Raw genomic sequence first — 14,643 nt, forward strand, 5'->3', positions numbered from 1 at the left:
CTTAAAAGCCTATTGCACGGGACTGCTCTGTGCAACACCCTCCACCCCAGGTTATCTAACCCCGTGCTGTACCTGCCCCGGGAGTGTTTGATGGGGACAATGTAGAGGGAGCTTTACTCTGTATCTAACCCCGTTTTTTTTTGGTTTTTTTTCTTTTTTTTTAACCCCGTTTTTTTTTCTTTTTTTTTCACAAGGGAATGTTTGATGGGACAGTGTAGAGGGAGCTTTACTCTATATCTAACCAGTGCTGTCCCTGCCCTGGGAGTGTTTGATGGGGACAGTGTAGAGGGAGCTTTTTCTGTATCTAACCCCGTGCTGTACTTGTCCTGAGAGTGTTGGATGGGGACAATGTAGAGGGAGCTTTACTCTGTATCTAACCAGTGCTGTCCCTGCCCTGGGAGTGTTTGATGCTAATGCTCAGTGCAAGCAGTGATAACTAGTTGCATTTCACAGCACTAACCTTAATAATTAGAGCAATTATTCCTGTCAAGCAAACAATTTTACAGCAGGAAATCTCTGAGGGATGTGCCCTGGCCTGTCAGCGCTGTGAGTTTAACCTGAATTCACTGAAAGCAAATAAACAAAGGATTCGAAATGGTGATTTCAAGTCTTTTCTACAGAATAAACTGCCACCTATTAACACGAGTGATCCTTTAAATAATGAACCTTTTGGAACTGCTTTACATAAGATGAAACCGCTGTGCAGGCAGACACAGGAATTTTACTGGTATTGATAACCACAAGGTAAATCTTGCCTTATAAGTGATTGATTTGTTGGAACTCTGCTTAACACCTCAGGATTGTTGATGCGAAGTCCAACAACTAATTTAGTAAGATTCATAAGAAATAGGAGCTGTTGTCGGCCATTCAGCCCCTCGAGCCTGCTCCACCATTCAACATGATCATGGTCGATCTTCTATCTCAACTCCACCTTCCAGCACTATCCCCATACCCCTTAAATTCCCTTAGGAACCAAAAATCTCTCGACCTCAGTCTTGAATATAATCAATGACTGAGCATCCATAGCTCTCTGGCGTAGAGAATTCCAAAGATTCACAACCCTCTTGGATGAAGGGACTGAAGGTATGGTTGCTAAATTTGCTGATGGCACAAAGATAGGTAGGAAAGTAAGTTGTGTGAAGAGGACATAAGGAGGCTACAATGGGATGTGGATAGCTTAGGTGAGTGGGCAAAGATCTGTCAAATGGAGCATAATGTGGGAAAATGTGGAATTGTCCATCTTGGCAGGAAGAATAAAAAAGAAGCATATTATCTAAATGGTGAGAGATTGCAGAGCTCTGAGATGCAGAGGGATCTGGGTGTCCTAGTGTCCTGGGCTGGAAGCTCCCGAGGAAGCTCCCTTGCTGTTCAACTCTATCCATGGCCATCTGCTCCCATCCCTAACGTTTTCTCCCCCAATCTGCCCTCTTAAACTGTTTAAATTCCCCTGGCTCTTTAAATCAGTTCATTTTAGCCCTATCTAAAAGTTAACAGTTAGTTTAGTGTATGTTACCTGGGCCCACTGCCCTCCCCCAGCCACACCTGCTCTTTGTTTTCTCAATGAAATTGATCCGGATGAAACTGACGAGCACAGCTGCCGATACTTCAATCTCCGATCCTGCTGTCTTCACAGTCCAGAGTGTCTGCAGCCACGGCATGCGGTAAGTCCATTGAGGTGAAGAAGGAGCTGCGGGACCCGAGAGAAGTCCTGTGAAAAGGTGCCCCGAACACCCAAAACATCCACGAACGGCCCCCCCGGCCGCAACTTCAAAGCGCCCGCGGGAGATGGCTCGGAGAGCATCTGCAGCGCACTGTCGGCAATGCTGCATGCCTTTATTTAAACCACTGCAAAAAAAAACCCTTAGCAAATGTAATCACCTCTAAGTCTGCCAAATGATGCTTCACCTCCCGAAGGACGTGGATGAGCTTTCCGGACGTCGATGGTGGGCACTGAGGAAATGGCTTATTACCTGCACCAGATTCCACCCCCCCTCCCCCCCCCCTTTACCCCCCTTCCACCCCCCCCACCCCCGTCCCCTTCCCTGCTCCACCCTCTCAGCTCACCCCCTCACAACCCCGTCCCAGCCCGCCCCCCCCCTCGCACCATCTTCACCCCGCACCCCCTTCCCCTGCACCCCCCCCCCACCCCCTCCCTCTACCCCTCCCCCTTGCATCCCCTCCTCCCACCGGCACCATCCTACACCTGTGTAGGGGCCCCAACAACCCCACTGCCTTGTGGGCGTCTCGGGAGAGACCAAGGCTAAGGGAGTAAACCCTAACAGAAAATCCGGAGCGGAACCCCGTAGGCGGTCATGTGTCACCTTTGACATGTTTCCGGCAGTTCCTGCAGCCATACTGGTGCCAAACGTCGTGTCCTGCACTCCTTTGGACCCCACCAGAAAGGCCGAGAGGGGGGTTTTGACGACTGGGCAACTCTCAACCTCCATAAATTTGCCCAGGCATGCGCCATGGAGAGGTCACTCCATAGTTGCCTCACAGCGACTGAAACAACACGGAAGGCAGCAGTTACGGGTTATAAGTCCAGATAAATTGGCGTAGAAACTGGGCGCCACGGGTTGCCTTTGTCGGTGGGAGAGGTCATTGCACCTCACTGGACAGCTACCGCCCGCCTCAAACCGGGCAGCCCCCGGTCAATAAGGTTCTGTCCCGCCACAGTCTGCCTGCTTCAATGGGTGCTTGGAGCTCAGGGTCATTGCCCGAAAGGTGGACTGATACACCGCACCAAACAACATGAAAAAAGGAAAGAAGGTACCAGCCCTTCGCTTTGCAAGCTGTAACGTCAGAACTATGTGTCCTGGCCTGTCGGAAGACCTTACACAAATCAACGATTCTCGGAAGACCGCCATCATTAACAACGAGCTCAGTAGACTCAATGTGGACATTGCAGCACTTCAGGAGACTCGCCTCCCCGCGAGTGGCTCTCTAGCAGAGCAAGACGACACCTTCTTCTGGCAGGGCAGGGATCCTGAAGAACCAAGACAGCATGGAGTGGGCTTTGCCATCAGAAACTCCTTGCTCAGCATGATAGAGCCTCCCTCAAATGGCTCGGAACGCATACTGTCCATCCGACTGCTCACCACCTCTGGTCCAGTACACCTACTCAGCATCTATGCTCCAACACTCTGTTCCGCACCTGAAGCTAAAGACCAGTTCTATGAACAACTCCATAACATCATTAGCAGCATCCCCAACACCGAACACCTATTCCTGCTGGGGGACTTTAATGCCAGGGTTGGGGCCGACCATGACTCATGGCCCTCCTGCCTTGGGCGCTATGGCGTTGGAAGGATGAATGAGAATGGGCAGAGACTGCTTGAGTTGTGTACCTATCATAACCTCTGTATCACCAACTCGTTCTTTCACACTAAACCCTGTCACCAGGTTTCATGGAGGCACCCAAGATCACGTCGTTGGCACCAGCTAGACCTCATTGTCACAAGGCGAGCCGCCTTAAACAGTGTTCAAATCACACGCAGCTTCCACAGTGCGGACTGCGACACCGACCACTCCCTGGTGTGCAGCAAGGTTAGACTCAGACCAAAGAAGTTGCATCATTCCAAGCAGAAGGGCCACCCGCGCATCAACACGAGCAGAATTTCTCACCCACAGCTGTTACAAAAATTTCTAAATTCACTTGTAACAGCCCTTCAAAACACTCCCACAGGGGATGCTGAGACCAAGTGGGCCCACATCAGAGACGCCATCTATGAGTCAGCTTTGACCACCTACGGCAAAAGTGCGAAGAGAAATGCAGACTGGTTTCAATCTCATAATGAAGAGCTGGAACCTGTCATAGCCGCTAAGCGCATTGCACTTTTGAACTACAAGAAAGCCCCCAGCGATTTAACATCCGCAGCACTTAAAGCAGCCAGAAGTACTGCACAAAGAACAGCTAGGCGTTGCGCAAACGACTACTGGCAACACCTATGCAGTCATATTCAGCTGGCCTCAGACACCGGAAATATCAGAGGAATGTATGATGGCATGAAGAGAGCTCTTGGGCCAACCATCAAGAAGATCACCCCCCTCAAATCTAAATCGGGGGACATAATCACTGACCAACGCAAACAGATGGACCGCTGGGTTGAGCACTACCTAGAACTGTACTCCAGGGAGAATGCTGTCACTGAGACTGCCCTCAATGCAGCCCAGCCTCTACCAGTCATGGATGAGCTGGACATACAGCCAACCAAATCGGAACTCAGTGATGCCATTGATTCCCTAGCCAGCGGAAAAGCCCCTGGGAAGGACAGCATTACCCCTGAAATAATCAAGAGTGCCAAGCCTGCTATACTCTCAGCACTACATGAACTGCTATGCCTGTGCTGGGACGAGGGAGCAGTACCCCAGGACATGCGCGATGCCAACATCATCACCCTCTATAAAAACAAAGGTGACCGCGGTGACTGCAACAACTACCGTGGAATCTCCCTGCTCAGCATAGTGGGGAAAGTCTTTGCTCGAGTCGCTCTGAACAGGCTCCAGAAGCTGGCCGAGCGCGTCTATCCTGAGGCACAGTGTGGCTTTCGTGCAGAGAGATCGACTATTGACATGCTATTCTCCCTTCGTCAGATACAGGAGAAATGCCGTGAACAACAGATGCCCCTCTACATTGCTTTCATTGATCTCACCAAAGCCTTTGACCTCGTCAGCAGACGTGGTCTCTTCAGACTACTAGAAAAGATCGGATGTCCACCAAAGCTACTAAGTATCATCACCTCATTCCATGACAATATGAAAGGCACAATTCAACATGGTGGCTCCTCATCAGAGCCCTTTCCTATCCTGAGTGGTGTGAAACAGGGCTGTGTTCTCGCACCCACACTTTTTGGGATTTTCTTCTCCCTGCTGCTTTCACATGCGTTCAAATCCTCTGAAGAAGGAATTTTCCTCCACACAAGATCAGGGGGCAGGTTGTTCAACCTTGCCCGTCTAAGAGCGAAGTCCAAAGTACGGAAAGTCCTCATCAGAGAACTCCTCTTTGCTGACGATGCTGCTTTAACATCTCACACTGAAGAATGCCTGCAGAGTCTCATCGACAGGTTTGCGTCTGCCTGCAATGAATTTGGCCTAACCATCAGCCTCAAGAAAACGAACATCATGGGGCAGGATGTCAGAAATGCTCCATCCATCAATATTGGCGACCACGCTCTGGAAGTGGTTCAAGAGTTCACCTACCTAGGCTCAACTATCACCAGTAACCTGTCTCTAGATGCAGAAATCAACAAGCGCATGGGTAAGGCTTCCACTGCTATGTCCAGACTGGCCAAGAGAGTGTGGGAAAATGGCGCACTGACACGGAACACAAAAGTCCGAGTGTATCAGGCCTGTGTCCTCAGTACCTTGCTCTACGGCAGCGAGGCCTGGACAACGTATGCCAGCCAAGAGCGACGTCTCAATTCATTCCATCTTCGCTGCCTTCGGAGAATACTTGGCATCAGGTGGCAGGACTATATCTCCAACACAGAAGTCCTTGAAGCGGCCAACATCCCCAGCTTATACACACTACTGAGTCAGCGGCGCTTGAGATGGCTTGGCCATGTGAGCCGCATGGAAGATGGCAGGATCCCCAAAGACACATTGTACAGCGAGCTCGCCACTGGTATCAGACCCACCGGCCGTCCATGTCTCCGTTATAAAGACGTCTGCAAACGCGACATGAAATCGTGTGACATTGATCACAAGTCGTGGGAGTCAGTTGCCAGCATTCGCCAGAGCTGGCGGGCAGCCATAAAGACAGGGCTAAATTGTGGCGAGTCGAAGAGACTTAGTAGTTGGCAGGAAAAAAGACAGAGGCGCAAGGGGAGAGCCAACTGTGCAACAGCCCCAACAAACAAATTTCTCTGCAGCACCTGTGGAAGAGCCTGTCACTCCAGAATTGGCCTTTATAGCCACTCCAGGCGCTGCTTCACAAACCACTGACCACATCCAGGCGCGCATCCATTGTCTCTCGAGATAAGGAGGCCCAAAAGAAAAAAGAAGTGCATGAATCGCAAAAGGTTAGTATGCAGGTACAGCATGTAATTAGGAAATCTAATAGAGTGTTATCATTTATCACGAGGGGAATTGAATATAAAAGTAGGGAGTAAAAACAAGAAATGCTGGAACCACTCAGCAGGTCTGGTAGCATCTGTGAAAAGAGAAGCAGAGTTAACGTTTCGGGTCAGTGACCCTTCTTCGGAACCCGAAGGGCATTGTTGAGACCACATCTGGAGTACTGTGTACAGTATTGGTCTCCTTATTTAAAGAAGGATGTAACTAGTTATTTGGTAGTACAGAACTTGAATATTGCTGAGAATAGAGACATCTTGTCGAAGGGGCGGCACAGTGGCGCAGTGGTTAGCACCGCAGCCTCACAGCTCCAGGGACCCGGGTTCGATTCCGGGTACTGCCTGTGTGGAGTTTGCAAGTTCTCCCTGTGTCTGCGTGGGTTTTCTCCGGGTGCTCCGGTTTCCGCCCACATGCCAAAGACTTGCAGGTTGATAGGTAAATTGGCCATTATAAATTGTCACTAGTATAGGTAGGTGGTAGGGAAATATAGGGACAGGTGGGGATGTTTGGTAGGCATATGGGATTAGTGTAGGATTAGTATAAATGGGTGGTTGATGTTCGGCACAGACTCGGTGGGCCGAAGGGCCTGTTTCAATGCTGTATCTCTAATCTAATCTTTTCATCTTGCACTCATCAGGACAATTCGCAAGAATACTAATGTAAGGAAAAGCAGCAAATTTATACTGTATGAGAAGACAGTGCTGATTGGTCTTGACAGGGTGGATGTGAAAAGGATGTTTCCCCTTGTGGGAAAATCTAGAACTAGGGGTCACTGTTTAAAAATAAGGGGTCGCTCATTTAAGACAGAGATGAGGAGAATTTATTTTCCTCAGAGGGTCATGAGTCGTTGGAATTCTCTTCCTCAAAAGGCAGTGGAAGCAGAGTCTTAAAATATTTTAAAGACAGAGGTAGATAGATTCTTGATAAGCAAGGGGGTTAAAGGTTATCGGGGGTAGGTGAGAATGTGGAGTTGAGGTTACAATCAGATCAGCCGAGATCTTATTGAATGGCGGAGCAAGCTCGAGGGGCGGAGTTGCCTACTCCTGCTCCTAATGCATATCTTCGTATGAAGAAATTTCTTCTTATCTCAGCCCCTGATGACCATCTCCTTATCCTGAGACTGTGACCCCATGTTTTAGATTCCCAGCCAGGGGAAGCAATCTCTCAGCGTCTACCCTGTCAAATCCCTTCAGATTTTTCTCAATGAGATCACCTCTCATTCTTTTAAACTCCACAGAATATAGACCCAATTTACTCAGCCTCTCATCACGGGACGACCCTCTCATCCCAGAGACCAATCTAGTGAACCTTCGCTGTACTGCCTCTAAGGCAAGTATATCCGTCCTTAAATATGGAGATCAAAACTGCACAAGTTACTCCAGATGTGGTCTCACCAAAGCCCTGTACAAATGTAGCAAGACCTCTTTATTCTTGTACTCCAGTCCCCTCGCAATAAATGCCAACATGCCATTTGCCTCCCTAATTGTTTGCTGTATCTGCATACTAACGTTCAGTGTTCATTGTACGAGTACCCCCAAGTCCCTCTGAACTTCAACATTTACAAGTTTCATGCTTTTTCAAAAATATTCTGCTTTTCTATTCTTATTACCAAACTAAATAACCTCACACTTCCCTACATTATACTCCATCTGCCACCTTGTTGCCCAGTCATTTAACCTGTCTATATCTCTTTGCAGCCTCTTTGTATCCTCCTCACAGCTTACACTCCCACCTAACTTTGTATCACCAGTAAACTTGGATTCATTATTCTCAGTCTCTTCATCTATGTCTTTAATATAGATTGTAAGTAGCGGAGAGCCCACCACTGATCTACTAGTTACAGCCTGCCAACCTGAAAACACCCCGGTTATCCCTACTCTTTGCTTCCTGTCCATTAACCAATTCTCTGCCCACGCTAATATATTACCCCCAACTCTATGAGCCCTTATTTTGCATATATTAACCTTTTTGTTAAGGTTGTGTGGCACCTTAAGGAATGCCTTTTGGAAATCCAAGTATATCTACTGGCTCCCCTTTATCTACCCTACACATCCTCAAAAGCTCTAATAAATTTGTCAAACAGGATTTTCCCTCCGTGAAATCATGTCGACTTTGTCTGATCATACTATGACTTTCTAAGTGCATTGTTAAGACTTCCTTAATAATAGATTTCAACATTTTCCTGATGAGTGATGTCAGGCTAACTGGCCTGCAGTTCCCTGTTTTCTCTCTCCTTCCTTTCTTGAATACCAGTGTTATATTTGCTAACTTCCAATCAGCCGGGACCATTCTGGAATCTAGGGAATTTTGGAAAATTATAACCAGTGCACCTACCTCTTCTAGAACCCTTGGATTGTAGGCCATCAGGTCCTGGGGAATTGTCAGCTTTTAGTCCCTTAAGTTACTCTAATACTTTTCTCTGCTGATATTAATTAAAGTTCCTCACTCTTATTTGTCCCTAAGTTACCCTCTATTTCTGGTCTATAATTGTGTCTTCTACTGTGAGGACAGACACAAAATATTTGTTCAATGTCTTTGCCATTTCATCATTCCCCATGATAATTTCTTCAGTCTCTGCCTCTAACTGACATTTACTTTAGCTACTCCCCTTTTTATATACTTGTAAAAGCTCCTACAACCTATTTTTATATTCCTGGCTAGTTTCCTCCTGTATTCTATTTTTCCCTTTTCATCAACTTCTTGGTTGTGCTTTGCTGGTTTCTAAAAATCTCCCAATCCTCGGGCTTACTACTATTCTTTGCAACATTATAAGCCTCTTCTCTTAATCGAATACTATCCTTAAATTCCTCATAAGCCAAGGGGGTTGGATCTTTCTTGTTGAAGTTTTGTTTTTTAATGAAATGTATATTTGTTGAACATTTAGAATCATTTCTTTAAATGTTTCCCACTGTTTATTTACCACCATGCCTTTTACCCAATTAACCTTTGACACCTTTCCTTCATGCTATGTAATAGTCTAGGTTTAAGTTTAAGATTCTCATTTTGGACTCGAGTATGTCACTCTCAAAGTCAATATAGAATTCAATTGTATTTTGATCACTTTTTCCTAGGGATATTTTGATATGAGATTACTACTTAGACCTACCTCATTACATAATACTAGATCTAAAATAGCTTTATCCCTAGTTGGTTCCACAACATATTGTTCTATGAAGCCAAGAAGAACTCCCCCACTCTTCTTTGAAATAGAGGCTGTGGGATCTTCAGCATCAATGTGAGAGAGTAGATGGGATCTTGTTTTAGTATCTCAAATGAAATACAGCATCTGCGACAGTGCAGCACTTATGAACATACTAATTAGGAGCTGGAGTAGGCAACTCCACCCCTTGAGCCTGATCAATAAGTTCACGGCTGAACTGATTTCTCCATATTTCCACCTACCCCCGATAACCTTTCACCCCCATGCTTATCAAGAATCTATCAACCTCTGCCTTAAAAATATTCAAAGACTCTGCTTCCACCACCTTTTGAGGAAGAGAATTCCAAAGACTCACGACCCTCTGAGAGAACATATTTCTCCTCATCTCTGTCTTAAATGGGTGACCCCTTATTTTTAAACAGTGACCCCTAGTTCTAGATTCTTCCACAAGGGGAAACATCCTTTCCACATCCACCCTGTCAAGACCCCTCAGGATCTTATATGTTTCAATTAAGTTGCCTCTTACTCTTCTAAACTCCAGTGGATACAAGCCTAGCCTGTCCAATCTTTCCTCATATGACAGCCCATTCTTTATAGGTATTAGTCCAGTAAACCTTCTCTGTACTGCCTCCAATGTATTTACATCCTTCTTTAAATAAGGAGACCAATACTGTACACAGTACTCCAGAGGTAGTCTCATCAATGCCCTGTATCGCTGAAGCATAACCTCCCTACTTTTATATTCAATTCCCCTCGCGATAAATGATAACATTTGTTGGAGAAATTCCAGATTGTGCCCAATTGTTGAACAAATTCTCCGGACTCAGACGTTGAGAACAAACACTTTATTGCATGATATCATGGGGGAGCACATCTTACCTAAATGCGGTCCAGCGCTACTCCCCAAGAGCTACAGATCGCCGTGGACTTATATAGTATAAAAAAGGCAGAGCTAACAGTTTCACAATTAGATAAGCACCCACAAGACTGCCTACGTAACGGTGCATAATGCAGGATCCGAGGTCAGCGAAACATCAGTTTCAACAATAACAAGCTAGTTCCTTAATTCAATGCCCACTCCAGACACCATATCTGGCCATAATGTCTGATTGTGGTTAGCTGCTCTGTCTACATTTTATGACCGTTGGTTGTGGTTAGATTAGCTACAAGCTGTGTCCTGCTTTTCTGCTTCTACAAAGTTAAGTAATAATTAGCAAAGCTAAGAAAATTTCTCCAACAACATTCTATTAGCTTTCCTAATTATGTGCTGTACCTGCATACTAACCTTTTGTGATTCATGCACTAGGACACCCAGATCCCTCTGTATCCCAGAGCTCTGCAATCTCTCACCATTTAGATAATATGCTTCTTTTTCATTCTCCCTGCCAAAGTGGACAATTTCACACTTTCCCACACTATACTCCATTTGCCAGGTCTTTGCCTACTCACTTAACCTATCTATATCCCTTTGTAGCCTCCTTATGTTCTCTTCACAATTTACTTTCCTACCTATCTTTGTGTCATCAGCAAATTAAGCAATCATACCTTCGGTCCCTTCATCTAAGTCATTTATATAAATTGTAAAAAGTTGAGGCCCAGCACAGATCCCTGTGGCACACCACTCGTTACATCTTGCCAGCCAGAAAATGACCCATTTATGCCTACTCTGTTTCCAGTTAGCTAGCCAATCTTCAGCCCTCAGTACTGCACTGGGATCAATGGCCTAGTTTATGGGCTCAAATCTCTTGAATGGGTGTGTTTTCTCTATCGCAGGGAAGCAGTCATCACGAGAAAGAAGATCGAATGTAACGGGCTACACAAGACTGACGTGCAGGTGACCAAGATGAAGCATATGGTGGCGCCTTTGCCAAATGACAAGCGAGGTGAGTGAAGTCACCTCCATCCTTCCTACACCCCCTTCCCACACCTCCCACCCTCCTCTCACCTCCATCCCTTACCACACACCCCACCGCCTCTCACCTTCCTCTTAGCCCCCTCCCCACCCCCTCCCACTCTCCTCTCACTCTTTCCCCTCCCACATTCTCCCCATCCCCTCACCACCCTTCCAACCCTCCTCCCACCCCACTCCCTACCCACTCCCAACCGCTCACCACCCAATCTCACCCCCTTCCTCCTCGCCCCTCCCACCTTTATCCGCTCCCACACCCTCCCCATACCCTCTCCAACTCATGCCAACTACTTCTCAATCTCCTCCCCACCCATTCCCACCCTTTTACCCTCTCACCCCCCCCTCCCCACGCCCCTCTCCCTCCCTTCTCTCCTTCCCTTTCTCCCTTCTTTCCCTTTTTTCTCCTCCTCTCCCTCCCTCACCCATTTGTCCACATTCCTTTATCTTGCTGCTGACCAGGTGTTGGGGAGAAGAACTAAATCTTCTTTCATATTTTGTCTGCTTCCCACAGTAATTATCATCCCAGTGGTGGACGAAGAGGCCGGAAGAGTGATAGGCGTGATCTTGGTAAGGAGCTTTCTTTCTTTTTCTCTGCAGATCCCTCTCTCCATGTGTGTGAGAACTGCTCAGGATTATTACTTTTCCCAGTTCCCCTACCTCTCCTGAAGACTACCTCCTCGCTGGATATGGTTCGATGCTCCAGCCCCTCTCTGATTCTGGAGCCACACACATTGGCCTTGCAGCTCATCATCTTAGACTGCATTTGAGCCAATTGTGTGAAAATTTCCTGCAACTTATCAAATTAACATTGAGTTATTTTCGTTAGGCAAAGGTATAAAAGGGTTATGGAACCAAGGTGCGCCCTTGTTGACGGTGGTGTAGTGGTAATGTCACTGGACTAGTAATCCAGAGACCCAGGCTCATGCCCTGGGAACGCATGTTCAATTAATTAATTTTAAAAATCTGACTTGAAAGCTAGTCTCAATAATGGCGCCATGGAACTATCATTGATTGTCATAAAAAACCCATCTGTTTCACTAATAATGTTCTTCAGGGAAGGAAATCTGCCATCCTTACCCGGTCTGGCCGACATGTGACTCCAGATTCACAGCGATGTGGTTGACTCTGAACTGCCCTCTGAAATGGTTAGAAGGCAGCTCGCCACAACTTTCTCTTGGGCAATTAGGGTTGGGCAATAAATGCCGGCCTTGCCAGTGACACCTACATCCCATGAGAGAGTAAAAAAAAAACCTACAGCCTTCCCAATGTCTTCCATGTGATATTTTAATTTTTGTGTTGTAATCCCTTCTGCTCCTTGTCCCCCTCCCTATCTCTGCAAGTGCATCCCTGCCTTAGTTGGTCCACCATTGGCAGCCATGCCTTCAGCTGCCTGTGGCCTAAAGCCCTGGAAATCCCTCCCTAAACCTCTCTATGTTGCTCTCCTTCAAGACAATCCTCTTTGACCATGGTTATGGCTATCCCCAAATATAATCTTTTTTATCTCTGCCTCGGCATCCAACTACGTCTGATTGGGCCTCTGAGATGCTTCTCTATACGAAATGTGCTCTATAACTGTTATTTTGATGTTTTTATTCATTAGTGCTGTCCTCCCACAAACTCAATGAGTTGCAGTCAGGAGAAGCTGGGCTATATCCCACTCCTTGAAATTACCTTCTCCATTGCTACCGCTAACACAGCTGGGTTTGCCATCTAAATCTTTGAGTCTATATTCAATAAATAGGGCGGCACAGTGGCGCAGTGGTTAGCACCGCAGCCTCACAGCTCCAGCGACCCAGATTCAATTCTGGGTACTGCCTGTGTGGAGTTTGCAAGTTCTCCTTGTGTCTGCGTGGGTTTCCTCCGGGTGCTCCGGTTTCCTCCCACAAGCCAAAAGACTTGCAGGTTGATAGGTAAATTGGCCATTATAAATTGCCCCTAGCACAGGTAGGTGGTACGGGAATATGGGGACAGGTGGGGATGTGGTAGAAATATGGGATTAGTGTAGGATTAGTATAAATGGGTGGTTGATGGTCAGCACAGACTCGGTGGGCCGAAGGGCCTGTTTCAGTGCTGTATCTCTAACCTAACCTAACCTAAAATGCTACTCTGGGCAGTGCCCTCACACCTTATGCATTGGGCGAATATAGAACAAAGAGTATTTGCAGCATAGAAATGGTCCATTTGGCTCCACAGGTCTATGCCTTTGTTTATGCTCCACTTGAACCTCCTCCCACCCTAATTCATCTGACCCTATCAATGTCTGAGAGTGCGATGGAGGCAGATTCAATTGTGGCTTTCAAAGGAGAATTGGACAATTATCTGAAGAGAAAAATATTTGCAGAGCTACCGGGATAAAAGGGAAGTGGGACTAGCTGAGTTGCTCTGCTGTGAGCTGGCACAGAAGGAGGCCATTCAGCCCATCGAGTCCATGCTGGCTCTCCACGGAGCTATGCAGTCAGTCCCACTCCCTGGCTCGATCCCTGTAGCCCTGCAAGCCTATTTCTCTTAGGTGGCCACCCAACCTCCTCTTGAAGTCATTGATCGTCTCCGCTTCCACCACCCTTGTGGGCAGCGAGTTCCAGATCATTCCCACCCACTGCATAAAAAAAGTGCTTCCTCATATTCCCCTCTGCATTTTTTGTCCAAAACTTTCAATCTGTGTCCCCTAGTCTGCATACCATTTGTTAATGGGAACAGATTTTCCTTGTCTACCTTATCTAAACCTGTCATAATCTTGTACACCTCTATCAAATCTCCCCTCAATCTCCTTTGTTCTAAGGAGAACAAACCCAGCTTTTCCAACCTAACCTTGTAACTAAAATCCCCCATCCCTGGAACCATTCTGGTAAATCTCTGCACCCTCTCAGTGACCCTCACATCCTTCCTAAAGTGTGGTGACCAGAACTGGACACAATACTCCAGTTGGGGCCTAACGAGAGCTTTATAAAGGTTCAGCATAACCTCCCTGCTTTTGTACTCAATGCCTCTATTTATGAAGCACAAGATCCCATATGCTTTACTAACCACTCTCTCAATATGTCCTGCCACCTTTAAAGATCACTGCACATGAACCCCCAGGTCCCTCTGTTCCTACACACTCTTTAGAACTGTGCCATTAAGTATATATTGCCTTTCCCTATTCCTTCTGCCAAAATGCATCACCTCACACATGTCAGTATTAAATTCTATCTGCCACCTCTCTGCCCATTCTGCCAGCCTATCTATGTCCTGTTTCCGGCGGTTTATATCATCCTCACTGTTTGCCGCACCTCCAAGTTTGGTGTCATTGGCAAATTTTGAGATTCTACTCTGTATTTCTATATAGCAAAAAAAAAGCAGTGGTCCCAGCACTGACCCTTGGGGAACAGCCACTGTCTACCATCCTCCACTCTGAAAAACAGCCATTTACTATGACTCAAATAAAAAACAAGAAATTCTGGAAATACTCAGCAGGTCTGGTAGCATCTGTGGAGAGAGAAATAGAGTTAACGTTTCCGTTATA

General features: G+C 46.7%; 1 protein-coding gene across 3 annotated transcripts in view; it reads left to right on the forward strand.

Annotated features, from left to right (window-relative positions):
* Positions 1-14,643, forward strand: part of LOC137371104 (cGMP-dependent 3',5'-cyclic phosphodiesterase) — a 372,354-nt gene that overhangs the window by 212,434 nt on the left and 145,277 nt on the right. For all 3 annotated transcript variants that reach the window (XM_068033044.1, XM_068033045.1, XM_068033046.1), the window contains 2 exons: positions 11,006-11,115; positions 11,653-11,708. In XM_068033044.1, coding sequence (XP_067889145.1) covers positions 11,006-11,115; positions 11,653-11,708 — 166 coding nt within the window. The remainder of the gene's footprint in view (positions 1-11,005; positions 11,116-11,652; positions 11,709-14,643) is intronic.

The sequence above is a fragment of the Heterodontus francisci genome, chromosome 6 (assembly GCF_036365525.1).
Source record: "Heterodontus francisci isolate sHetFra1 chromosome 6, sHetFra1.hap1, whole genome shotgun sequence".
Lineage (NCBI taxonomy): Eukaryota > Metazoa > Chordata > Chondrichthyes > Heterodontiformes > Heterodontidae > Heterodontus > Heterodontus francisci.